At 56.8% G+C, this 26,351-nt stretch overlaps 1 protein-coding gene across 3 annotated transcripts in view; it reads right to left on the bottom strand.

Moving 5' to 3' along the window:
- Positions 1-372: 372 nt before the first annotated feature.
- The window catches only part of Agpat3 (1-acylglycerol-3-phosphate O-acyltransferase 3), a 73,532-nt gene continuing 47,553 nt past the window's right edge, over positions 373-26,351 (bottom strand). For 2 of the 3 annotated variants that reach the window (XM_047563225.1, XM_047563226.1), the window contains 8 exons: positions 16,131-16,356; positions 10,998-11,167; positions 10,114-10,275; positions 9,352-9,505; positions 8,544-8,646; positions 6,531-6,606; positions 1,518-1,716; positions 373-623 (listed from right to left, as the gene is read on the bottom strand). In XM_047563225.1, the coding sequence (XP_047419181.1) occupies positions 535-623; positions 1,518-1,716; positions 6,531-6,606; positions 8,544-8,646; positions 9,352-9,505; positions 10,114-10,275; positions 10,998-11,167; positions 16,131-16,308 (1,131 nt within the window). In that variant the 5' untranslated portion in view covers positions 16,309-16,356 and the 3' untranslated portion in view covers positions 373-534. Of the gene's footprint in view, positions 624-1,517; positions 1,717-6,530; positions 6,607-8,543; positions 8,647-9,351; positions 9,506-10,113; positions 10,276-10,997; positions 11,168-13,894; positions 13,999-16,130; positions 16,357-26,351 lie in introns of those variants that run through there. The other variant, XM_047563227.1, reaches the window with a different exon arrangement.

The raw sequence follows: 26,351 nt of genomic DNA, 5'->3' as shown, positions 1-26,351 counted from the left end.
CTGGGCGGCCTCATCTAGAAGCCGAGGAGCGGAGCGGCGTGGGCGAGCGCTCTCCCGGGGCTGGGACCCCGTCAGCCCGCGCCAGGAGAATAGCAGAGAATTCCTGAAGAGCCAGTGTCTGGGTGCAGGGAAGAGGGGCCAGGGCAGGTTCCCGAAATAACTGATCAAAACCAAACGCTCGGCCTAAGCTTAAGAAAGAAGCCGCCCAGGCCCCTCCTGGAGGAGCAGTCTGAAGAGCGGAGCTGGGAGCCACGGGCCTCCCGCCAGTCCCGAGGGGTCTCCCTGGGAGGAGCTGCTTCTGTCGGTGGCAGGTGACAGGAGGGTCCCGCACGGTGCGAGTGACCACCTTCACCCGGCAGGCCTTCTGAGTGCTTTGCTCTTGGCTCAAGTTTTATTTGTTAATATTAGTCACCAGTTAATAAGAAAAATAGTTTCTAAGTGTCTCTCTCCCCTCGCTCTGTGTGTGTTGTTCTGTTTTTAATTGAGTTAATTGGATACCGCGTCGGGTTATGTGCGTTCAATCACAGCCATTAATTATTCCTTTTTCTTAAATTCTTGGTTTCCGTAGCTGGAGCCTTTTTCTATTTCAGTCACTCCTATCAGTCTGCGGACTCCAAAGGAAGCTTGAAAAACAGGAGAAAGAGAGGAGAGGTTAGGCTGACCACTCTGCCACTAAGCTGTCAAAAGCATGGGGCGCCCCTCCTCTGTCCCCAGCCCCCCTCCTGCCCCATCAGGGAGGCCGAGGGAGGGGCTTCTGCTGCCCCCTGAGCTCGGAGCTGGGCGGCTCTGGGGACAGGGTGCGGAGCTGAAGCCCAGGCAGCGGACACGCACCGCCCGGGCCTGCCCTCCTGTTGAGCATCAACTGTTCTGAGCACAAGGGCACAAGAGATGGTGACAGATGGGCCTCACAAAACCCCAGCAGGTGACCGAGATGGACAAGTGGGACGCTCAGATGAAACTGGTCACGTCCTGTCCTCTGAGAGTGGTCCCAAACCAATGTGCTGTCCCACAGCAGAGGTCAATTAAGCTCACTGCCCCTAGGACGCTCCCCACAGTCCCCACAGTCCCGTGAGGGAGAGGCAGGGGCAAAATGGACGGACACTGTGTCCCTCCACAGAAGCCCGTCCATTTGCAGGGACAGTCTACAGTGGCAAATGCACGGTGGGTGCCCATTTGTGCGGCCAGGCTGAGTCCAGCAGGTTCCCGTGATGTGCTGAGGGGAGGGCCAGGCACAACGGGAGGGTCACTAAAGGTCAAGAGGTGCTGAATAATGGAAATGTCCTGTGTGGACCTTCAGGCCACCAGCCCAACCCCTAAGGGCCTAAACGCAGACACAGTGACTTGAAGGTCTCACGGGTGCCCTCCCCAGACACAGCTTCAGTGCAGGTTACCACAGCCGTGGGCGGAGGACACAGTCCTGTGACCTCCGTGACCCCGCAGCTTAGGGGCAAGAGCTGCTCCCTCACAGGGTCACCAGGACAAGTCACACTGTGGGCTGCTGCCATTTTGTTCATTACCTGCTCCCACAAACCCCAGGAAGGTCAGGATCAGGAGCGGGGATCCACTGGCGAAGACGCCCAAGGTAAAGCTGAAGAGAGGAGAGAGGAGGATGGTGGCCCAGCACAGGAAGTTCAGGAGGGTCCACAGCCGCCGGGCAGGCTTGATCTGCTCCCCAGGGAACACGCCCTTCTGCTTATACATCTCCTGCAGCGCGTCCTGGAGTCGGGGAGAGAATGGAGGCCAGCTCGCTAGGCGCCGTTCTCAGGCAGGACTGTCAACAGTGAGCTCGACCGGGAGCGAGCAGGGCAGGAGGCCGCGGTGCCCAGGCCAACAAGGCAGCAGCTGGCCCTGGAAACCACGCGGCCTGCCAAACCAGAAGCTGCCTCACAGGACAGCAGGGCTTGGGACTGGCTGGGATGGGGGCACCCTGCACGGCCGCTGCCTCTGAGGGAGAGGTGCGGACGGTGGTCGGGACTTGCTGGGGGTCTCGGGCCTGGCACAAGTCTGGCACGACCACCATGGATGCCTGCCCACAGCAAGTCCATGGTAGCAGAGGGGCTTCCTCTGCTACTGGAAGGGGTGCAGGAGACAGGAGCGGGTCTCCACAGCAGCAACAGAAGCGCCCTACACACAGAGCATAGCAGGAGAACAAGCTGCGGGTCTGCCAAACAGGGTCCCTGCAGCCAGCACACAAGACCAGGGTGCCATGTCAAGAAGGGGCGGGCACGGCATCACCAGGTTTTTGACAGGAGAGGCTAAAGTACCACACGATTCCCTTGAAATTAAAGAGGCGCGTGCCTATGTGCGTGTGCAGCCCTGAACTTAGGAAGACGCACCACGCGTCGACAGGGGCTGGGGACTGCGATGCCGACGTTTCCTTTCCGTTCTCTGCATTCAGTTTTCTATAGCTGTATCTTGTGGCGGTAACAAATATGGGCTAGCACGTGTGCCTGCTGCCCTGGCCACTGACGGAAGCCCTGCGTGGCCAGGAGCAGCGGTGCTGACCACGCACGTCAGCCGGGCACCAGTCCTGTGAGGAGTACAAATGACCTCGACGTTCACAGACAGGAAACGAGCCGCTCGGACGGACGTCGCTGCCGCAGCGCACGGTACTTTCAGGCAGGAGTCCAGTCTGTCACTAGGGACAGACATCAAAAACAGTGCCCACTGAAGAGAGAAACAGAAGACTGCCACATGCAGTGCAGTGTCCTTGATGAAATCGTCGAAGAAAGGACTCGAGAAACAGCGAGGGTCCTCTCACTGCATATGGAACCCTAGCAGGGCAACTGCAGGTGACGTGAAGCTCAGACCCAGGCTGCTGGTCAAAACTCGCCACTTGCACTGGCTTCAGTTTATTCTAGATAGCAGGATGCCGGGGAGGAGGGCAGGGCTGTGCCCGCCTCACCCCCATCACCGCCCAGGCCTGGATCTGTGCTCACACCATGTGCATAAACAGAGGTGCCTGGCACTGCCTGCAGTTTCTGTGCCCCTGTGAGTGCGTCGTGCACGAGCCTTCTGCAGCCTGCTTTCCCGTACGTCATCACAGTCACAAGATTCAGCTCTGTGGAGAGCACATGTAGTTCATTTGTTTGTTGTAGTATTTTTTTTTAGATGTTGATGGAACTTTATTCATTTATTTATATGCGGTGCTGAGAATCAAACCCAGTGCCTCACACATACTAGGAAAGTGCTCTGCAACTGAGCCATAAGCCAGCCCCGAGTTTGTTTTAACTGTTGTACCACAGCAAATGAACAGACAAACACAATGTAACTCTTCCTAATAACAAAATTTCGGGTTATGTCCGATTTCCTGCTAATGGTACTGCTGCTGGCAAGCATCACTTCACAAGAGTTCCATACTTTTAAAAAGGTGACCCAGGTTCAGAGGCACTTTCCTTAGCACTTACTGCCACCAGACTGACAGACCCGTGCAGCTTCGTGATGCAGCCACACATCTCTATTTCATCTTGTCTTCCTGTGAGGGTTAGGCTGCTTTAGGTACACAAACTTGGTAGCTTGCACTTTGATTGACATATAATGAGTGCACATATTTATGGACCACAGAGTAACATCTCAGTACACGTAGGTAGCGTGTCATGATCAGCTTGGGAATGCACTTCCATCACCTCAAACACTTATCATTTCCTCATGTTGGGGATATTCAAAACCCTTTCTACTAATTTGAAACATAACGAATCGTGGTCAACCACAATCACGAAGCCAACCCTGCTGGTAAGTTGTGTCTCTTACTCACCTGCATGCCCCGTGCCTGCTGGCATCCTCTCTCCACCCTCCCGACTTCTCAAAACTCTCTACCTCTCGAGCTTGATTTTTTAGCTCACATATGAGTGAGAACTTGGTATTTGTCTTACTATGCCTGACTTTTTTCAACAAACACCATGCCTACCAGTTCCATCTAAGTTGCTCAAATGAGAAGGCTGCAATCTTTGTTTGGGACTGAGTAGTGTTAATACTGGGTACATCCACTGATGAGCCCCAAGTTGCCTCCACACCTTGGCTACTTGATGAGCGCTGTGATAAACTGGGGGCGCAGGTGTCTCCGTTTCTCAGTGGTGTGTGTGAGGCTGCAATGGTTCCATTTCTAGTCCTTTCTCCCTCCTTCCCTCCCTAAGTCCCTCTCTCACTAGTGGGTTGGGGGTGGAACCTGGGCCTCATGCATGATAAGCATGCCCTCTGCTACTGAACTGCCCCCCACCCATGCCTAGCTTTTCAAGAACTCCATAATAGCTGTACCATTCACATTCCCACCAACAGGGGACAAGAGGCCCCTCTCTCCACATCTCAACAACAGGCTTTTTGTCTGGTCTTGGTGACAGTGGTTGTCCTACCTAGAGTGAGATGACACAGTGCTTTTGATCCGTACTTTCCGGATCATCAGTGGTGCTGAGCATTTTTTCACATATTGTTGGCTGTTTGCACACCTTCTCTTGATACGCTTCTTTTAGAATCACTTGCCCATTTTTAAACTGGATTCTTTTTTTAGTATCAATTGCTTAGTGATTCACAAATTCTGGTTTATTAATCTTTCTCAGATAAATAGTTGGCAAACACTTTCTCCCATCCTCTGAGTTATCTCTTCCCTCTGTTGACTGTTTCCTTTGCTGTCCAGAAACTTTTTAGTTTGATGTGATCCCATTTGTCAACATTTGACTTTGGTGCCTGTACTTCTGGAGTCATGGCCAAAACAATCTTCACCTACACACACAGCTCAGGTCGTTTCCCCTGTATTTTCTTGTAGCAATTTCAGTTTCAAGTCTCTCACTTAGGACTTCAATCCGTCCTGAGTTGGTGTGTGGTGACAGGGGTCTGGTTTCATCCTTCTGCATGTGGAGAATGTTTTGCCACAACACCTTATTGGTGAGAACGTCCTTGCTCCAATATGTGTTCTTCCTGGGGGAGGCCTCCTGTGGCAGTGGGGGTACAGAAACAGGTGGACTTACCTTGGGCTCCCAGTTCTATTCTTTTGGCCTAGGCACCTGTTTCATGCCAGGACCATGCTGTTTTGGTCACTGGAACTCTGAAGTGTGCTTTGAAGTTAGGTATTATGATCCTCCGCCTTTGTTCTTGCAGAGGATCGTGTCAGCCGTTTGGGGTCTGTTGTAGTTCCAGAGGAATTCTAATTTTTCCAGTCCATGAACATTGGATGTCTTTCCATTTTTTGGTGTGTATTTCCAATTTCTTTCATCAATGTTCTACACTTTTCATCATAGTGATCTTTTACCTCCTTGGCTAAGCGTATTCTTAGGTTTTGTTTGTAGCTATTGTAAACTGGGTATCTTTTGTGATTTCTTTTTCAGGTAGTTCATAGAAGCAATACTGACTTCTGTACATTGGTCTTGTACCCTGGCACCTTTACTGAATTTATCAATTTTAACAGTTTTTGATAGCATCTTTAGGCTTTTCTATACATGAGACCATATCATCTGCAAATTGGGATAGACTGACTTCCTCCTTTCCACTGTGGATGGCCTTTCTTTCTTTCTCTTAATTACGCTGGTTAATTTGAATAAGTTTGGTGAAAGTGGACATTCTTGCCTTGTCCCCTATTCAGGACGATGCTTGCTGTGGGCTGTCATATATGGCCTTAACTGTGTTAAGGAGCAGTTTTATCATGAAGAGAGGTCGACAGAAATGACAAGCTCTATCCACGTTTCCAAGCACATGGGCACGGAGTTCATCTCACTACTCCCTGCTCTTTGGTTGCTTCTCCTTTTACATTCCTATTCAGTTCACCAGTCTCATTAATTGCTCTTGCCTGAGATTTTCTATTTCATTAATATTCTCATAGAAAATACTTATGTGCATCTAACTTGCTTTTCTGTAGCCTAAATTCCTTTTTAAATGATTTCTACTGTAGTTTTATCATTTTCTCTGGGTTCACTCAACTGCTCACTGCCACACAAGGTTTCACGGACACCAGCATGTTCCCTAGCAGGGGTGGTGACACTGTGTGCAGACCAGTCACCCTGGTGTTCAGTTCTGTCTCCATTTTGGGTCCCCAGAGATTTCCCTTACTTTCTTAAGAACCCATCAGTGCATTTAAAATGGTATTTGTCATATGTTCTAGGAATGTTTCTAATTATACACCTCCCAAGCATACTGCAAATGGAGACCTAACATCCCATGTATTATATGTAGGAAATAAATGGGAAGCAGGAACAGGGAAGGCACACTGTGGGGGATGGGAACAGGACAAGGGTGGTTCCCATGAGAACCTTCTAGCATTATCTAATCTCATCCAGGACTTAAGTAGCCTCTTGTACCCCTAAGAGACACCTGTTTCATACCTAGAATTTGTGATAAAATATTATCAGCATACTTAAGTACATATTATGTCATTCTTCACCTTTTTCTCTAGTTAACATCTCAGAAGTTGAGGAAAAGGGAAGAAAAGAGGAAGACCAGAAGCATGTGAGAAGTGTGTGCTCTGTGCTGCCCGCTGCCCTCCCTGGCTGGCCCCCAGGCAGCTGCTCAGGAGATGGGAGCCCAGGGGAGGCTGATGCCCTTACCTTCTCCTGGTACAGCCTGTGGAGCCACCGCGCGGCTCCCTTCTCATCCTGGGGAATCTCCTCCAAGGGGAACCTCCTGTTTCATGGAAACCGAGAGCAGCGTGAGTGACAGGAGACCCTGGCAGGGTGAGGGGAGCAGGCCGGTGCCAGGTGCCTGCTCGTCCACCTGGGTCTGGCTCTCAGGTCAGTGACCCCCCCAAGCATGCACTGTGAGTTCACTGGAACCATTACATTGCTGGGCACTGGGAGGGGTCGAGGGATGCCTCTGGGCTTGGGCCCAACCATGAGTGACCGTTGGCGGAGCCTGCCCCGGGGCCCCGCATGTTAACCGGCATCCCAGAGGTGGAGCCTTCTGCAACACACTCCTTCTGTTCTGTTCTGTTCTGTTCTGTTTTTGGATCAGGGATTGAACCCAGGGGTGCTTAGTCACTGAGCTGTGTCTCCAGCCCATTTTACACTTTATTTAGAGACAGGGTCTCACTGAGTTACTCAGAACCTCACTAAGTTGCTGAGGCTGCTTTGAACTCACAATCCTCCTGCCTCAGTCTCCCAAGCCACTGGGATTACAGGCATGAGTCACCATGCCGGCAACATGCAGGTTCTTTGACTGAAAGCATCTTTTGTTAGGGAAAGGAGGTCATTTGTTCACAAGTGGAATCTACTTGCTTCAAATGTGGAAAGTAAAAAATGGAGCAGTTTTAAACTGGCCTCCCAATAGGTACTTCAGACAAGGCCCTGACCTCCTGCATCTGAACCTACACCCGCACCAGCAGGCCTACGGGGGGTGTGAGCAGTGAGCAGGGTAAAGCCTAACAATACCTGGAGAAACGTCCATACGTAACACATCACAGCTCCTCTTTTGAAAGTAAGCTGTACTTTGAATAAATAGAAGGAACGAGTCACAAAAGTTTATCAGCCAGGACTGAAGCAGGGACTTGAAGAAAGCAGAAAAACCTGCCCATGAGAGGGGCTGGACCTATTCCACCAGGGCAAGGGCAGGAGGTGCACCGCTACGGGCTCTGCCACAGAGCTGGCTCCCCTCTCCCCTGGGCCAGCCTGAGGGGCATGTCCCTGCATCCAGGAAGGCAGCAGGAGGGAGACCCAGGCATCATTCCCAGGACGAAGTTGTACTTCTGCTCAACTCTGAACAGTTTTGCACAGTCGCCTGGCTAGGGAAGAGCAGCACCAAAACCACACGTGGGGGACAGGTCAGCTGCCCTGAGAGCCAACCAGGCTCAAGTGAACTTTAACAGGGGCCAAATCTCCAGCTGCAGCCAGAGTCCGCCTGAAGGCTGAGCCCAGCAGGTGATTGAGCATCTGGGGCTCCAGCTAGACTTAGACACACCCAGGCCTCGAGTGGGGGGCTCGGGTGGGTCCCCTTCTCTTCAGGAGCCAGAGCAACTGGGGGCACAAGGAGAGCAACCGTACAGGGTGGTCTGTGGATGGGGCTTTAGAATGGTCCTTCCTGAGGCTCATGGGACAGGGCTGTGTGCAGTGGCCTGCAGCCCTGCTATGCAACATGCGTCTGAACAGGCCTGTCCTTCCTGGATCAGGCTGAGGCCCTCCCTGGAGCTACATCTCAAGGCTGGCTCACAGTCACCCACTGGCTGGCTCTGCAGAGGACCCACACAGCCCACCTTGGAGAAGACCTGGGTCTCGCCCTTCAGTGGGAGGTTAGTGGTCAGCACCTAGGGCTTCAGACCTCCGACACTGGTCAGACCCATGGCCATGCCAAGGAGGGACAGGGAGCCTTACTCCTAGTGACCTACCTGGGCTTCTCAGGGGTCAGGAGAGGAGTCATGTGCTGGCCCCAGGCAGACTCATAGGCCCCTCTATTCCTCCCTTTGCCTCATGTCCTCAAGTGGCCTATCTGAAGCCCAGAGCCCTGAATGTGACCTACAGAAGCCATCCTTCGTGTAGAACAGGGCATGGCAGAGTTTTGACAGCCTTGGGCTCTGCAGCCTGGGCTCAGGGCAGGACGGGAGGCCGGGAGTGTGTGGGGAGCGCGCTCACCTTACACACATGTCCGCCTCGTACTTCTTCCCATAGAGGATCCCCAGCAGAGACGGGTTCTTGTTTCCTCTGAAGTTCAGGGTCACATCGTAGACGGCCGCAACTGTAGGAAAAACAGGAAGGTTGAGCAGACGGACAGGGACACTGCAGGATGGTGCTGCTGCCAAAGGGACGGCCACTTCCCCGGCCCAGCCTCCAGCCCACACAGCGCTCTTCCCTCCAACCTGCCTCTTGCCTGCGGCTGTGGGCTGGGCTCCCCACCCTGCTCCAGGGTCCCCTGCACTCTGCCCTTTCAATCTAGTTCTTTCACATCAACTAGACACTGTTTCTGTTTTTCTTTATGAAGTTTGCCATCACACACACTTTCTGTTTTAATTGTTTCCACTAACTAGCATCTTATCACCTCAAAAAATGACATGGGACCTGACAACACACTAACCCCGCTTATTCCACTCCTCCCTTTAGGCTTTGGTGTCCCATATTTACATGCAATGCACTGGGTTTTGTTTGTTTGTTTTTTGTGGTGCTGGGGATTGAACCCGGGGCCTTATGCTTATGATGCAAGCACTCTACCAACCGTGCTTTAAGAATTTTTTTGTTGTTGTTGTTCTGTTTTGTTTTGTTTTTTCCTGAGGTGCAGGGGATTTGAACCGTGGCCCTTGCGCATGCTAGGTGAGCGGTCTACAAAATGAGCCACTTCTTCAGCCCCCAATGCACTGTTTTTAACAAGTCCCTGTTTTTCTTACTGCTCGAGGGACCCCAGAGAGCTGCGGTGGGCTGGCTCTGCGTTCAGCTCTGGGGCTCCTACCTGTGCCCCGTAGGCACTGGACCGCGGTGGTGAAGCCCTTAGTCCGCGGCAGCAGGTGGTGCTTGAGGGGAGGCAGCCCTTTGGAGGCGGCCACCTCCATGCTGATGCGGTGCTTGGTCTCCGTAAAGCGTGTCCCTTCACAGTACAGGAGGAACTAGGGCGCAGAACGCAGGACAAGCAGGTTATGCTGGGGCAAGCGGCTGGAACAGAAGCCCTGAGGCTTCAGGCTCAGCACATTCCAGGGCTACAACTGCCTTGAGCCACAGCAAAGCACTTGCTGACTGTAGAAACTGGTCACAGAAACACTCGGTGACAAGCACATGGTGTATTTTGGGTGAAATGCGATGTTACTTTAGGTTGCACCCTGCACTCCAGCCACACAGGTGCACACACAGCACAGCTTTGGGACAGAAGTCTCCAGAAAGAAGTGGCTCTCATCAGAGAGTGGAGAGTCTGCCTCACAGAATGGGCGTTTAGAAATACTAAATAAGGAGCAAGGTTTCAAGAACAGACCAGATGGAAGAATTAGAAAAGACTAAGGACACAGGTTGAGCAGGGACTCTGGGCTCGGGGAGCGTCTTGTGGTGGGTGGGGTGGTGGAAGCAGCGGCCCAGGGGAAGCCTCCAGGTCTGCACCATCAGAGGCGGGAGGCTCCTGTGGTCTGACAGCTCATAACCTGGACTGCTGGCCTGGGGAAGGCTGCAGAGGCCACCCGTCACCGAGCCAGCACAGCCTCCCCACCCACCTGCCCCAGGCACTCACCCACATGTACTCCGGGTAGTCAGCCAAGCGATTCAGCCCCTCGATGACAGTATCTCGGTCTTCCTCCCACTTCCTCTTGCAGAACACGATCTCCAGAAAGTACCACGTCCAGCCAATGAGGGGCACGTACAGCAGCTCCTTCTTAGCGAGGACTTTGGAGCTCTGGGGGAGGGAAGGCATGGGTCACGTCAGGTGGAGCCAGACCACTAGGTAGCTACACTCCCGCCCCAGGGACTTGCCCAGTGCTGCTCTGCAGCTGTGACTTTCCTGGTTCAAAGTGTGTGCTGCTCACAGGGACCCTGGCTTACAAGTGTGTGACTTGAACCAGCATTATCTAGTGGCAGAGATAAGCCACCCTAGGAGCAAGGAAACAGGCTTGGATGTGGTTATGCAAGGGCAAATCCCTGTGGGAAGGCAGGTGTGTAGGCAGCTGCCGTTCTGACCATTGGCTTCCTGGGACAGCTGGGTCCCTCCAATGACAGGTCTTTCACTGCAATGAAACCCGTCCTCCTGCCTGGGCAGCATGTACGCATCTGAGGCCACTTAGCTGGTCAGAGCAATTCTGTGGCCTCAGATGTGCTCACCCCGGAGGAAAAGGTCAATGATGAGGCATGAAGGAACAGCTAGTTCCAGGACCAGGTGGGGACCTGGAGGGCACTCTGCAGATGGACCCTTCAAATCAGTCACTCACTCCTAGCTCCAAAGAGCCAGGCTTAAAGGTCTCCAAGGAAGGAAAGCCCACCTGCCTTGTACTACTTATCCCCAGGCCTCCCCGGGACCCCGCTGCTCACTCCCAGGCCTCCCCGGGACCCTGCTGCTCACCCCCAGGCCTCCCCGGGACCCTGCTGCTCACCCCCAGGCCTCCCCGGAACCCTCCTGCTCACCCCCAGCACGCCAAAGCGCTCACACATGGTCCACCCGCAGAGGAAGTCGATCTCAAAGTTGTGATTGAGGATGATGACCACGTGCTCTTTCCCGAAGTGGTTCACCGTGGCCTGGTCGGTGAACAGAGTGCACTCCGTGCAGGACCACCACTCCAGGAGCATGACCAGTTCTGCGGGCAGAGGAAGCATGACCATGCTGTGGCAAGACCAGTCGCGGGCAGGGCCACCTCTCACGCAGCAGGCCATGTCCTCACGGAATCCCTGACGTGCTCTGGGAGTACCCATGGGGACACTCTTTTCACTTGAGGGGCATTTTCTGCCAAAACTAAGTTTTGAGGACTTGCATTTAACAGGCTTCCCAAAGCCCAACTTTCTCAAGGGAAAGGCCCGCTTCGCAGGGGACCTCTCACAGGACCACAGCACTGCAGAGTGGGTGGCGGAGCCGTGTGGAGACGGGGCAGGGCTCCCGCACCCCAGGGTGAGGGCGGGCGGGGAGTGGGGCCAGGCTCTCTCAGGAGCCCTCTTCCTGCTACACTGTGTCTAACTTCTGAAACAAAAAGCAAGACGAGTGTGCCGGCTTTCCGGCTCTTCCTGGGCTCTGGGCCCTGTGCTGGAGCAGGGCTTCCCTCAAGGACCAGGGGGTCTCCTTCCCTGAGAGCTCCAGGTCCACCACCATCCGCCCGAAGCCAGCAGGCAGTGCTGCTTCGGAACACCAGCAGCGTGGCACCCATCCACCCCGTGGGACTCCAGGTCCAGCACGTGCTGTGGAAAGAGCTCCGTGCATCTGTGCAGTGCAGGAGCAGCCTGAGGGGCGGACGCTCATCTGCTCAGGGGGAGGGCGGCCTCAGATCTTCAGCTGGAGCCAGTCGCCTGAGAAGAGTGACCTCGGACCATCGTAGGACAGCCATGTGCTTCTGGCACTCACGAAAACTGACGGCTCCAAGGAGCCACTGCAGACTCCTCTTGGGAACCAGCCCTGGGATAGAGGCCAGAGAGCACCGACAGGCTCAAAGATGACGGCCAGTGTGGGCAAGGCCGTGGGAGACGGACCTCGCACACACAGGGCCACGCCAATGGTGCAACTGCCTTGGGAAACCCTGGGCGGTCCTTCCCTGGTGGTCCTCCACACACCAGGTCTGGTCGAGCAGCTCCACCCTGGCACACCCCGAGAAGGTGGGCACATGTCCACATGGCAGTTCGCAAGACGCTTCCCAGCAGCTTGTGCAGCCATGGACACCCGACGCCTCTGTGCTCCCGGCACATGGGCGGAGCTCGGCCACAGTGAGGGCTGTTCTGAGGCCTGCCGCACCTGCAACCTGGCAGCCCCCAGGGACAGACAGCAGCTCAGGGCTGCCTGGGCTGGCAGCGACCCTAGGGCCTGAGGTTTCGTTCTGGTGGAGAGGCTCTGATGTGAGGCTGGTGAGGGCCCCACACTGGGCCATGTGCTCTAAGTGGGGACTTTTAACTCAGTAAAGCTGTCAGAAAAGAAAACCATGGCAGCCAAGGAGGGGCCCGGCTTGCCCATCTGGGAAGGATGCCGCTGACCGGGCTTTCCTCTTCTCCAGCAGGGCCACCTGAGATGGACATGGACAGGACCTGGCAGTGTGGCTCTGGCTGTTTCCCGCCAGCAAACTCAGCCTAACTGGAGGAGGGCCCTCCAGGGCGAGCTGCTTCTAGTGCGGTCTGTCAGAGCTAGACGGGACTTCTGAGGAATCACAGTGGGAACCTTTCATGTGAGATCTGCCCTCTTAAGTGTGTTCGTGTCCAGTGCAGCACTGCCATCAGCAGGCATGGTGTGTCACTGGGCCTGTTCACTGCAACGCGACCTCACACACCGCTGACCAGCGGCTGCCCCTTCCCTCCTGGGTCCTCCCCTGCTTCTCGGAGCTAGAGGCAGGCAGCATTCGCTGACTTCACTCAGCACAATGTCCTCGGGGGGCACCCACACTCTCCCCCACCCCAGAAGCCCCTTCCTGCCTACTGCTGAGCAGGCCCCCATCACTCACCCTGCCTGTCTTCACCCCTCATCTGCTGGTGGCTCAGGCTACTACCACCTCTGGGCTCTTGTGAAGGGGAGTATGGGCGTCTGGGGCGGGTGTTCTACAAAGCTTTACTCCCAGCAGTCTGAGAGCCGGCAATGTAGATTTAGGCAACTGGTTTAGCGCCTCCTGCTGTCCTTGACACGAACAAGCCACCTCTGCACATCTCACCACCGTACTCGATGACAGTCACGATCCCCGGGCGCTGCTGGACAGCTACTCTGCGTGTTCATTTAACTCCACAACACAGCTTGGGTGGGATTAGGTCTGTTTCACAGATGAGAAGATGAGGTTTGGAGCCTGGGCCCAGCTGCATGGTGCCCTCTGGGGGGCAGCAGGCAGGGCTGGGGGCAGCCTGGAACAGGAGCAGGTATTAGGCCCCCAGTCCATGCTGTGGGCTACACTCACCCAGGCCGAGAAGGGCTCCAACATGGACATTACGAGAGAAACACAGATGTGCACTGACCCCACTCAAGTCACATGACGAAGCTGGCACTTCCCTATGTGTCTGTCTTCATTTCAAGTATTTGAGGATTTTATTTGATTTTCTTAACTTCTCCCTCAATGATTCTTTCCGTTATGCTTTTTTTTTCTTTGCTTTCTTGATCCATCTCTTTCTGTTTTAAGACAAGGCCTTGCTATGTTGCCCAGGCTGGCCTTGAACTCTGGGGTTCAAGTGACCCTTTCTTAGTGCCCTGTGCCCAGCTCCAGCCACCCTTTTCTAACACTTTGGAAGTTGTGTTTGCTTTTCACTGTCCTTCACCCTCCGTTAACTGGTGAAGTCTACAGTAAGGCTTAACCTGCTTCCTGACCAGCCCCAGGCCAGTCACCTGGGCCGCCCTCCCGACAGCAGGTCACCTGGCATGGCTCCGTCCTTCCCTCTGGCATCACTGCTGCGACACGTTACTGTTCAGAGTCACCTGTGTTCCAAGGTCTTCAGCTGCCATTCCTTCTTGAAACTCGGACGCTCCTTTCACGACAGAAGCATATTCTTTGATGACCCGGGAATGCTCTACTTTGCTTGCCTACACGTCTGTTACTATTTTTATCTCACTCTCTTCCTGAAAGAACGTTTTGCTGATGGCAAAGGGGAGATGATGACAGTTTTGTCTCTGCAGCTGAGGACGTTGGGCCCACTTCCTGTGGAGCTGAGTCATCCAAGTTCCTCAGCCAAGTTCCTCCCTGGCACTGTGAGGGCCCCTATGTCTCCTGCTTGTGATTTTACCCGGATGGGCCCAGGTGCAGATTGGCGGTTTTCCCTGGAAGGTATTGGGGGATTCTCAGCCCCGCCTCTTCCTCTGTTGCTTGGACCTGCCCCGGTGCCCATGGCAAGGACGTGTCATTCCACCCAGCTTCTTTTAAGCCCTTTCCTCTTCCCAGCCTCTGCTTGCTCTGGTGGTGTCACCCCCTTTGTGTGTAGTTGACTCACTCTCTGTGTCTAAGGTGATGCCAGATCCACCCATCAAGCTCCCACAGTATACAATCTTCATTTGTAGAAGTTCTCGGGTGCTTCTCAAATTTGGTCCTGGTAGTTTCAAGTCCGCTGTTGTGTGTTTGCCCTTGATCGTGGGTGTGAACTGCACATTTCCCGGCCTGCAGAGTCCATGCTGCTCCCCTCTGCTGAGTCCAGGGTGCTGACCCTCACGCATGCTCCCCAGGCGGCGTGGGCTCCACTTCCTGGTGACTGCCTGCTGTCACGGCCTGGACACCTGCGTCCTACTTCATTCCACCCTTCCCATTTCTGCCAAGAGGGCTCCTTTCCTTAAGGATTCGGCTGTGGTGTGGTGTTATGCTTCCCAGCACACTGGAGAGGGAGTCTGATTAGTTCCGACCACTGTTGTTTCTTTCGGGTGCGTCTGCCACCAAGATGTACTCGGCTCATTCTGGCTCAGTGCCTGTGCTAGACAACAGGACTCCTGATTCTCCCTTTCCACAGAAGAGCAGCAGTCTCTCATCTTGGAAGGACAAGCTGAAGGGCAGGTGAGGCTGGGGTCTCGGAGACAGTGGATCAGGGTCCACTGCCTGCTCCTGAGCCGGGTGGGGACAGAGGAGGCAGGTCTGGGGACACTCCCCCTGAGAAAGCGCACAAGCCCTCATGCCCAAACACCGAGGAGCAGGCAGTGGAGGGAGACTAGAACCCCTCCTGAACCTCCCAGGAAGCCTCTGCCAAGGTGTCTGGGCTCAGTGGCCATGCCCACCACGCACACCCACACAGGCTTTAAAAACAGTAAAACACAAACAATAGCACACTGTGTACTCTGGTAAACTCTGCTTTTCCACTGAGTATTTGGTGGGTGTCTCTACCAGGAGAGGCTCCCATGGTGGGACCACCCCATGTGCAGCCTCCACCAAGGGCACCAGGCTTACTGCCAGCTTTGCTCCAATATAAATGGGACAGATGAGGGTGCCTGTCCACACAGGTGCTTCTGCAGCTCTCTCTCTAGGCTGCCGTCCTATTGCATGGAGTAACTGGACCAAAACCTAACCCAGTTGAGCTGCCAACAGACAGGGCCACGTTCCCTGCAAGGATGCACAGCTTGTGCCCCCTGGGGGCCCGCGTGAGCAGCTCTCTGCCACGCGGTAGGTGGAGGTGGGTGCCGTGCATGTGCAGATGGACAGACAGACACCCACACACACTCGTTATTCAAGGGCAGTCAGCGTCTCTTCTCCTAGAGACGCACGCTGCTGTGTGCTCGGGAGCGTGGCGCTGCCTGAGGGCTGCTTTGCCAAGCTCTGGTGCTGGGGGCAGCCAGACCAGCCACATGCCAGGAGCTGGGGCGGGGGCACCAAGCTGATGGTTCTCCTCACTTTTCTTTGAAAACCCCCAGCACTATGCTACACCACGTGGAACGGCCATTGTCGTGGGTCCACACGTTCCAGTGGTGGACACGACATGGCTTGACCCAGCAAAGGTCTGCACTGAACACCTTTTCACAGATCCACCGCCAGGAGCGGACTTGACAGCACCCGAGCAGCCCCTCGATCCCTCCTCCTGCAACAAGGGCCCAGCCCATGCCTGCTCTGCTCCCGGGGAGCCCCGGGAGGCTCCGAAGGGCTGCGTGGCCCTGGGCGGGGAGGCGGCGGGGACACTCACGGCTCCAGAGTGAGTAGGCCAGGCGGCAGTTCAGGCGGCGGTAGAGCTGCTTGTTGAGGGGCCAGAGCACCAGCGTGCACAGCTGGGTGAAGTTGATGATCAGCCCGCTCACCACGAAGACAAGCCCGATGAGCAGGTGCACCACGAACTGGGTCTTGAGGTAGGCGAGCAGGCCCATGGTCGCTGTCAGGGGCGGGCGCAGGGGCCTTCACTGAGCACAGCAGTCCTGCGGGCACAGGGGGCAGTCAGCATGCCCAGGGCCCGGGCAGGCAGCTGGCTAGAAGCCCTGCTTCACACTCAGGCCAAGGGGACAGTCCCTGCACCCTCTGCAGGAGCCCAGCTCCCGTGAACTCCTGGGACCTGAAAGCCAGCAGGCAGCTGCCCACCCTGGGCACTACAAGGCCCCACACACAGAGCACCAGCAGTGCCACACAGCCCATGACACCACAGCACAAACCACACAACATAACACCGCACACACACAATACCACACGACTAATGTGCTACACCCTACGAAACACATACCGCACACAAGAACACCTGACACCACGCTAACACATTAGCACAACATCGCGTACACCCCATGCATATACACACACCATGTGCGCCCTCTCTCTCTCTCTCTCTCTCTCTCTCTCTCATGCAAACAAGAAAGAGAAAGGAAGAAAGAAGAAAGGGTAGGGGAGGGTCTGGAGGAAGTGCTCCCAGCCAGTGACAGTGATCACCTAGGCAAAAGCAGGAGGGACTTTATTTTATTTGGTGTCTCACCTAAAAGATCAAAGCACAACACCTCAACCAATGCTCAGCCCCCAGCGGGCGCAGAGGAAGGCCAGACTTGCTCTGCTCCGGCACAGGAGTGTGGCTCCCGAGGGTGACCAGCTCCCCTTTCCCTCCAGACTCCACCATGGTGGGGGGCACGGCGCACCACACACCACGGCCGTACACAGACCCTGCCTGTGGCTGGCTGCTTCATCCACCTGCTGGGCTCCCATGGGGGCAGGACTGTCCAAGGGTCCTCCCCACATCAGAAACTACACCCTGGGGCATGAAGGAATCAGCGCCCAGGGCCCTGGGAGAGCTCTTCTGTGCACTGCTCCGCCCCTCTGGACTCCAGTCCTCTGCCCTCTGCCTCCAGGGATTTGCCAGGATGCCAAGCTCTCAGCCCTGGGCAGGAACCTGCAAGAGGGGGACGCTCACCAGGCAGGCCTCTGGCACCACAGCACAGAGAGCGGCCTGGTCCCATGGCTTCTCCCAGCCACACGTGCAGCATGGAGATGTGGCAGGGAGAGCCTGGCCCTCGCCCTCTGAAGGTGGCCTGCTGGTAACCTGCTCCCAAGAGTGGCTCCCACAGCATGCTGGACTTCCATGGAGGCTGGCTCCTCCTGGCTCCGGCCCACAGAGGGCATGAGCAGCAGCCCTGCCCACATGGGTGGCCGAGACTCCACACCTGGGAACATCCTCCAGCCCTGTCAGGCCTCCCAGTGACCATGGTCCTGTTGTCAGCTCAACTGCAGCCACAAGAGCGACCCCAAGTCCCCCAGCCAAGTCCTCCTGGATCACAGACTCCAGAAATTGTGGGGATAATAGCCGTCTACTGTTTTGTGTCACTGATTTGTTAAGCAATAATGAAAAATCAATATATTACACTAAATATAAGGTCAAGGAAACAGGAGAGGGATGGCGGAAATGCTTCTCAGGAGCTTAACTGTGCTCCAGGATTGGCCCCAAACAAGTCCATGTCCTAACCTGCTAATTCCAGAAAGCAGGCACTTTCTGATCTTACCTGACAGGTCAGTGAACCGAAACACAGAAGGTCAGGCCTTGCCCAGAGTCTCGCAGGAGCCTGGCAGGTGAGCCAGATCCCAGTGCAGGCCATAATGTCCGACAGCCCATGGGCACAACCCAAGGCCCAGGAGCCACCGCGCGAGGACAGGGGTCCTTGGGCAGTCTGGAGCATCCAGCAGGCCTGGGGCTTCAGCCCTTATAACAAGGAGACTGGACCTGGTCAGACGGTAAGACTCATCTGGCCCCAAAGCCCCAGGGGCTGAGCTGTTCCACTCCAGACCAGAATAATCGGGGTCTCCAAAGCCAGCGGGCACACGGCACATCAGCTCTGATGCATCTGGAGCAGGTTCCATTTCCAGGAAGGGCAAGGCTGGGAGTCTGACCTGGAGAAGTCCACCTTGTGATGTGTGGCTTGCACATGGCCGTGACACATGCACTGGGCGAGTTCTGACAAGTTCAGGCACCAAGCGGTCACCACTGTGAGGCCACGGGACGTGCTGTCCCTTTTGGTCCCCACCCTGGCAACACCAACCAGGCTCCCAATTTTTTTCTTTTGCAAGGGACTCAGAGGCTCCCGGCCAGGCCGTCAGGGGCAGCACTGCCGAGGTCCCTGCTGTGGTGCAGTCGTGAGAGAACCTGCGCCACGTCTCCTCACCTGCTGGAGGCCTCTAGAGGTGAAGGCAGCCACTGTGCCTGTCACATCCCAGTGCTGCGTGGACAGGGCTATCACCAGGAATGCAACCACGGCCTGCTGTGGAAGGCTGCCCACCCGCATGCCCTGTGCCAGACCTCCGAGCCCTCGCCACCCTGCAGCTCACGCTCTCCGGGCCCAGGTGCCACACGCCACCCCTTCCTGCTGGAACTTGGGTGCCTGGAGTTCGGCTTCAAGGTCAGAGTCTCTGAGGCCCCTCCGTCTTGCCAAGGAGATGGACCCAGCTGCCTGCCAGCCTTGGCAGGACTGACTTCAGCAAGGCTGCCCCGCTCCATGCCCCAGGCCACTGCCCAACTGGTTCACCCGAACTATTTGAGATGGTGTCTGCCACCTGTCTGCCAGGTCCCCCATGGCTGACCCCTTCCCAGGCCATCAGCCTCTACCCCTGATGCCCAGGGATGGTACTATAACACGACTTCACTGCTCCCTGTGGTCACACCTGGGCTGGGAGATGTCTCCCTTCACTTGCTCAACTTCAGCCACCTGCTCTCAGGAGGTACCTCCACCTGGCCTGCCTGAAAGCAACCGCAGGGGACTGCTTCAGCCACTGCCACATCCCTGCCAGGGGTTTGTTCCAGCTCTCAGACCCGCCCAGGTGCCCTGTCCCACCTCTGCCTTAGCGGCCCTGACCTTGGTAGACACACGACCTGTAGCTGCCCTGCCCCTCTTGGCCCTCACCTGCTGGTCTGTCTCCAAATCCTCTGGACGGCAGGGCAGGAAGGCACAGGGAAGGGCTGGGCTCCACCCCAGGAGTGTTTGCTCAGGTGCCCTGAGAGCGACTTCTTAAAATGTTCTCCCCAATTTTAAATTGACTTCCCACTTTTAAAGCCAAGTTTAAAAGGATATAAGTTTTGGCACATGGCAAATTTTGACTTGTTAAAGTATAAATTCAATGTTTTTAAAAAAATTTTTTTAGTTGTAGATGGACACAGTACCTTTATTTCATTTATTTACTTTTACGTGGAGCTGAGGGTCGAACCCAGTGCCTCACAAGTGCTAGGCAAGCGCTCTGCCACCAAGCCACAACCCCAGCTTCAGCGTTTTAGGTGAAGCCTAAATGCCCTGGCAAGCGGACCCCAGCCCAGCCCACTCCCACACACGGCGACGGGCCTTCTTCCCAGGAGGGGCATCTGTTCCCTGCTCCCCGGTGTACGATTCCACAGGCGGGCCTTCTGCCCCAGGGCTTCAGGACTAGGTGACACACTGCAAGTCTCTTCTGCCTCACGCTCCACGTGAGACACTCTTACTGAATGCTCTGACCCACTGCTCTGCAGTAGAAGCACGTGTGACCATTGGACACTCCCGGACATTCCTCCCGCAGAGGCTCTGAGCTGTCACCTTCTGTCCCCACAGTCAGGATGATCTACTTGCAACACCTCAAGGGCACCCAGAACCTCAGCATGCTCAGCAGCATTCCGGGCCCCATCCACAGCAGCCCACCAAGGGTCTCAGCAGCCTTCAGGGGCTCCCCGCCCAGGACCCAGCTGGCCTCTAGGTCCTCTGACTCAGGTTCTGAGCCCACAGAGTGCTCGTGTAGATGGTCCCACCAGCTGAGGAGCCTGCATCCTCAGCTGCTGTAGGCTCAACACTTCTGGCCAAGTAAACGCTACAGGGATGTCAGGCACTTCCTGCACCATCTGTCCCTTAGGGGACACCCGACATGGCCGCAGGCTGAAGCTGTACCACTAGCCGTCTCCAGTGAGAAGCACGGTGTCTGCTAAGCTGCCAGCAACCTGACCAGGGCCAGTATGGGCTGAGCTGATGTCCCACCCCACGTGGTTGTCCATGCGGCCAGTGTGGGGCACCGGCCTTCCAGCTCCAGCCCTGAAGACTTCCTGAGTCAGGTGCAGTTAAGGCAAGGAAAGAGACACCTGCGCTCACGGAGTCTGAGGTCTTGGACGCCACGCGGGACCCTCTGGTGCAAAGAGCACAGCAAGGCCAATGGCAGGCCTGCTGTGCCAGCCCCTGGGCACCCTGCAGCCCACAGGGCACGTGCCTTCCCAGTGCCATCAGCCCTCCAGGCCTTCTGACCTGGGTCCTCACTCAGCCCTAGTGTAAAGACCCCTGTGGTGCCGTGGCCTGAAGTGCTCTCAGCACCGCACAGACCCGCCACGGAGCACGTGTGGCTGGCCTGCACCTCCGGGAGGAGGGGGCACTTGCGTCTTGCTGAAAGCACAAAGGTGCCCAGCATCCTCCTGCGCCCTCAGTGCCCAGGCTGAGGGACCTGTGGGAAGCCCAGGGCGGCCCAGGGGAGTGTGGCATCACGGGGCAAGCGTGACTTTATTTTCCTGCCCGCTGTGATGTTGCAATAATACGAATGCGGCCAGTTCTGAGGTCTAATTCTCTCTGAGTCACAGATGGGGAAACCAAGGCCCAATAGGGTCCAGAGTCCAGCTTTGGGGCACAAAGCCACTCCTTTATCTGTACGTCCCACACATGAAGACGGGGTTCAGGTGGGTGGGGTCCCTGTGGACTGAGCTGGAGCACAGCTCTTCACGCCTCCCCAACACTGGTTACCCTGGACACCACGCACAGCCCCAGAGCCAGGGGCAGGGTCTGCCAGTGGCCTCTCCCCACCCAGCAGGGAGGCCACACAGGGCAGGATCTCTGCTCAGAACAACTTCCACACACTGGCATGACCTCTAGGGCCAGCACCCAGCAGCTGGAGGTGGGACAGCCAGCCCATCCTACCCACATGGCACCTTCCAAGGATGCTCAAGAGCTCTGAGTGTTCCTAAGTGAATCAAGTCCCCCCAAAGGTAACCCCAGGACCGCAGAACCTGACCATATCTGTATCCTGATCACCTCTTGTGAAGAGGTGACCAAGTTAGCTGACATCACTGGGGTGGGCCCTGATCCAACGTGACCAGCATACTCATGGAAGGGGGGGCCCATGAAGACGAGCTGAGGAGAGCAGGCCAGCTCTGCCATGCTGCCCGCTTGGGCTCCCTGCTCCAGAGCGCCAGGATGGACCCTGGAGCATGAGCCCTGGCCTGTGGTGCTCTACTGCTACAGCCCCGCCAGCTCACGCCCGCCCACAGACACCTGGGCCTCCCCCTGCTTCCTGGATCCCACCGTGCTGAAGACACCCTGCCTGCCCCACTGCTGCCTCGGCCCCAGCCCTCCCAGACACCGCCCAACCCAGCCGCCCTGCACCTGCCTCCGAGCCCATCTCCCCATCGGCCTAACACCAGTCCGATCCCATCATTCCCTTCACTCTAGCTGCTCAAGAAGCAGCCGGCCAGAGGGTCCCTGTGGACCACCTCCCAGGTATGTGCCCATCTCTGCCAACACCCCAACCTCCCCAACACTGCCCCCGCAGAACCACAGTCCCCAGTACAACTCCCTGTGGCCACCAGTGACCGCTAGCGACTGCCCGAGCGCTGTGTCTGCTCCTGCGGAAATCCTGCTGAGGGCTGTGTGGCTCTGAGGGGTGAGTTCAGTCCCTCCACCCACGAGCCCTCTGTGGCTCTACGGCAGCCCCGATCTGGAACACCTGCTCGTGCTCAGCCACGTCTTGCTCTAGGCAGGCAACCTGCTGCCTCGGGTCTGAGCGTCCAGTGGGGAGGTAACGTCGCGGATGGACTGGGGTGGAGACCTATTGAATTCGCAGTCACATGCCAGCTGGCCTGATGGCCTTACCAGGAGCGAAGCTGGCCTGCGCAGACAGCGGCGGCGGAGGGAAGCCTGCTGAACACGCCTGACGCATGGACTGTCACCGACATTCGAGAGAGGAGGCTTGAATCACAGGAGAATTTCAAAGACGTCCAAGTTCAAGTGCACGACGAAGGAGAACTGAGAAATGACTGCCACCCTCCCTCTGCCTCTTGCCCGTTCCTGTCCCTCCGACCCTCTGCCCACTACTGCCCAGCGTCTGAGACCCTGGTCAGGAAATGCTGCAGAAGAAAGCCCACTTGCAGCAAAGTGGAGGAGCCAAGGGCAGCAGAGCCCTGGGCGCAACGTGAGGCATCTCCCCAGGGGGCAGCAAGCCCAGCAACGGAGACAGCACCACTGGGGGCTGCGCAGTACGGAGGGTCAGAGATGTGGTGACAGTCTTTAGCAAGGACATAATGTGAGCTGTGGCCCGGCCGGGGCATGTCTTATTCACCAGCCACTCAGCAAGTCAGAAATTGAGGATGCTTATAAAAGAGCACAGCTAAAATTTTAGGTGGAACAAACATAGTCTGATTTTTGAGTCTGAAGGTCAAACTCAGCCGTGGGTGCAGGTACCCGCAGAGCACCTGGTCTTCCGGGAGGCCTGGAGACAGGAAACGCACACGTGTTGGTCCTCCCAACCTGCCAGCACCTGGAATTAGCAGGAGTCTGAAACTGGGAGCAGGAGATTGCCTCCGATGCCAGAGGGTCCACTTCACCAAGTGCCATGCAACACAGGAGACCACAGGAACGCTGTGGAAGAGCAACCGTGCTCAGAACCAAGGCCACCCAAGGCAGTCACAGGGACCAAGGGGAGACACTTCCCTTTCCTCAGCAGTCCTCGGACACTGACAGCTCTGCACCACCTGGGCATCTGGGGCCCTGTATGGTCACTTACGTCCTTGGCTGCTGGAACCTTTGCTCCACCTGATCAGACCCTATGTGTCATTTGGGCCCCATGTGGTCACTTGAGGTGCTGGTCTGGAAGCTCTGCCATCTTCAACACGTGGCTTCCAGCTTGTTCTGAGCTCTGCCTTCTGGGAGGCAGGAAGAGGGAAGCCGCGGGTGCAGGCAGAGGAGGACACGGTCCCCTTAAGAGTACAGGCAGTGCTGGGCGAGTGACCATGGTGACAACACATGTGACACAGAATCAGGGCGGAGGGAAGGAGGGGCTCTCTGAGCATGCTACGGATGAGAGCAGGCAGAACGAGCGGCGCCCTGGGCCCTGGCCACGGTGCCCCTGGCCACACGAGACCTGGTTTGGCCGTGCCCCTGCTTCCTGGTAGGTGGAGCCGACACCAGACTCCCAGCTGGCTCCAGGGCTCACCCAGGAGTAGTGCTGCGGGGTGGCGTCCTGTGACCTCCAGCTGGCCTACCACGACCTTACAGTCTCCCTTCTGCCCGCTGGTCATCCAGTGAGGAAGCTCTGCCAGCCTGCTGGGTGACAGGCCCACAGCAGGCAGAGGTGGATCATCCCAGCTGAGGTCCCCAGACCAGGCAGGCTGCAGCAGGAGAATGGAAAACCCCCCCAGCTGAGCCCTGCCCAAAGTGCAGCCCCCGAAGAGGGGTGGTCTCAAATCGCCACATTCTGAGGCCGTGTGTCAGACTGATACACACAAGACAGAGAAGCCACACGTCAAAGCTGGAGCCTGGAGCGTCCTTGACGTACCCGAAGGACCCCAGGACGCACAGGTCGGCTCCACAGTACACATGATAAACAAGCCAGAAAGAAACCATGGAAGAGCTGCAGACCCGCGCACACGGAGCCTCTGTCACCACACAGCTGGACACGCCCAGGTCCCAGGCACCAGTGACCAGGCAGGTGTCCCATGTCCTTCACGTGGAAAGTGGCTGATGTGACCACGGCACAGGTTGGGATCCCTGTGCACCAAGCACACAGGCCAAGGGCAGCGGCAGCTGACTCGTGCCTTCCCTGAGCCTCAGCTTTGTGCTTGGTGGATTTAGATATCACTGAAGCAAATAAAATATAAAATTGACTTAAATCGTCACTGGGTTTGTGGGGCTCTTTAAGTAGTACCTACTTCCTCCACCAAGGGACAGCCAGGTGCAATCCAATCACATTCCTAAACCACCCCAACCCCAAAATCCAATCACATTCTTAAACTGCCCTCCAGTCCTTCAGAGAAGCCCCTTGGTGACCAACTGCTGTGGCTACCTACTTCGTGATGGCCACTGCTGGGGACAAACCCCACCAGGACAGTCCTAGCCCTGGGTTCTGCGATTTGAGCCCCAGCTCAGAGCTGGGCCAGGGAGGTGACCATCCCCTCCTGGAAGAGCTGACCCAGGGCAGGCGGGGCTTGGTCCAGCCAGGGAGAAGGCGGCGGGGTCTGCGGGGCTTCTTGGGAGGCAAGAGACAGACCCCTCCGGCCCCACCTGCAGCTCCTTCCCTCCTGAGTGGGGCGGGGCCGGGGCCTCTCAGGAGCCTGAAGCACAAAGGTGCAGACCAAAGACCAAGGCCGTGGTGGCAGGGGGTGACTGGGTCCTGGGCACTGCTGGGCAGCTGTGTTGTGCCAGGGGCTGGTCCGGAACACACGGCGCAGTGCGTGACGGTGGTGGCACTGTTCACACACTGTGCCACTGTACGTACATTTGTGCCAAGAGCAGCGAGGCCTCATCCACCATCATCCCGAGTCGACACGATCGGTCTCCTGAAAGAAGAGTGCCACAGGGGCTGGGGCGCACTCGAACCCGAAACACGCCCAGTCAAGGCGGGCAGGGCGCGGAGGGCAGCCCCATGGCGAGAAGGGAGTGGCTGTGCACCAGCGGGAGGACGGCCTGCAGCTCTGGCCTCGTGGGGACCTGGGCACTGTTCCACAGGCAAGGTCACGCAAGTCCAGCCTGGCTGTCCCGCTGATGGGAAGAGCCACACGGCAGCTTACAGGAGGGCAGGGCAGCCTGGCTCCATTCTGACTGCCCCCACCCCACAGGCCACTGAAGGAGCCCAGGGGCCTGAGAGAGGCAAGGAGGCAGGGAGCTCTCAGGCACTCTCAGAGGGGATGGGCCACACACGGACTGAGCAGGCGAGGGGTGATTTGCAAGTCATGGTGGACACGGGCCATCTGCATTCCATAAACCCTGGCAGGAAGAGCCCAGGGAGAATGGGGCTGTGCAGGGACAGGCAAGGAGGGCGTGGTGCACAAGCAAAGGACAGAGTGGGTCCTGGTGTCACGGAGCAGGTGGGCAGCTGGTGAGGACCCCCGGTCTCACCCCACCTACCCCAATTCTCCAAGCTCCAAAACCTTTTGTGGCCTCCAGGGTGTCTGCTGGTTTTCCTGGCCTGAGTGGAGGTGGTGTTGGTGCAGGCAGGGCGCTGTGCACAGCTCCCAGGGCCTGGTGACTGCACAATGGGCCTGTGACCAGCCTCTGGGCCTGCGGGCGTGGCAGTCTGCTCACACCACGCTCTGTGTGGTAGCAGAGTTGCAGTGCTGCACTCCAAGACATGCACACAGGAGGTGCATGCAGCATGCACACGTGATGCCTGCACACACCCACAGTGCTCACGGTGGCTGGCTAGGATGTGGCCTTCTTGCAGGGGACTGTGCTAGGAAGTGAGAGGCCCCGGGACAGCAGCAGGCCCACTGCGGGCGGCCTCCTCGGACTCGCTGCCCAGCATGCATACTGTCTGACCCTCGAGGCCAACAGGAGGTGGAGAGCCAAGTGTCCCTGGGACGTGGACCGCTCGTCACTCCCACCCTCAGGACAGGAGCAAAGATCAACGGCCCACAAGTCCCTAGCAGTTCTTCGTCCCTGTGGAGGTCTGAGGGGGCAGGACAGAGAACCCAGCACGATGTGGGGAGAGGCAGGTGCCTGCGAGAGGAGTGGACGGCAGCCCTGGGGGTGCTGGGGAAGAGGGGCCTGGCCACCCTGATGCTCCTCCCCAGGCCCACCCAGGTGCTTGCAGGACAGTGGGAAGGTCCTGAGGACTGCTCTCCCAGGCAGCTCAGAGGCAGGCACTCCACGTGTTCTCAGACAAGAGCAGCAGACCTCAGAGGAGGGACACAGAATTGGACAAAGACAGGAATGTGGCCACAACTGCCCGTAAACAGGCT

Source organism: Sciurus carolinensis, chromosome 9 (genome assembly GCF_902686445.1).
Source record: "Sciurus carolinensis chromosome 9, mSciCar1.2, whole genome shotgun sequence".
Lineage (NCBI taxonomy): Eukaryota > Metazoa > Chordata > Mammalia > Rodentia > Sciuridae > Sciurus > Sciurus carolinensis.
The sequence above is the reverse complement of the archived record's forward strand: the minus strand, read 5'-3'. Positions and strand labels throughout refer to the sequence as shown.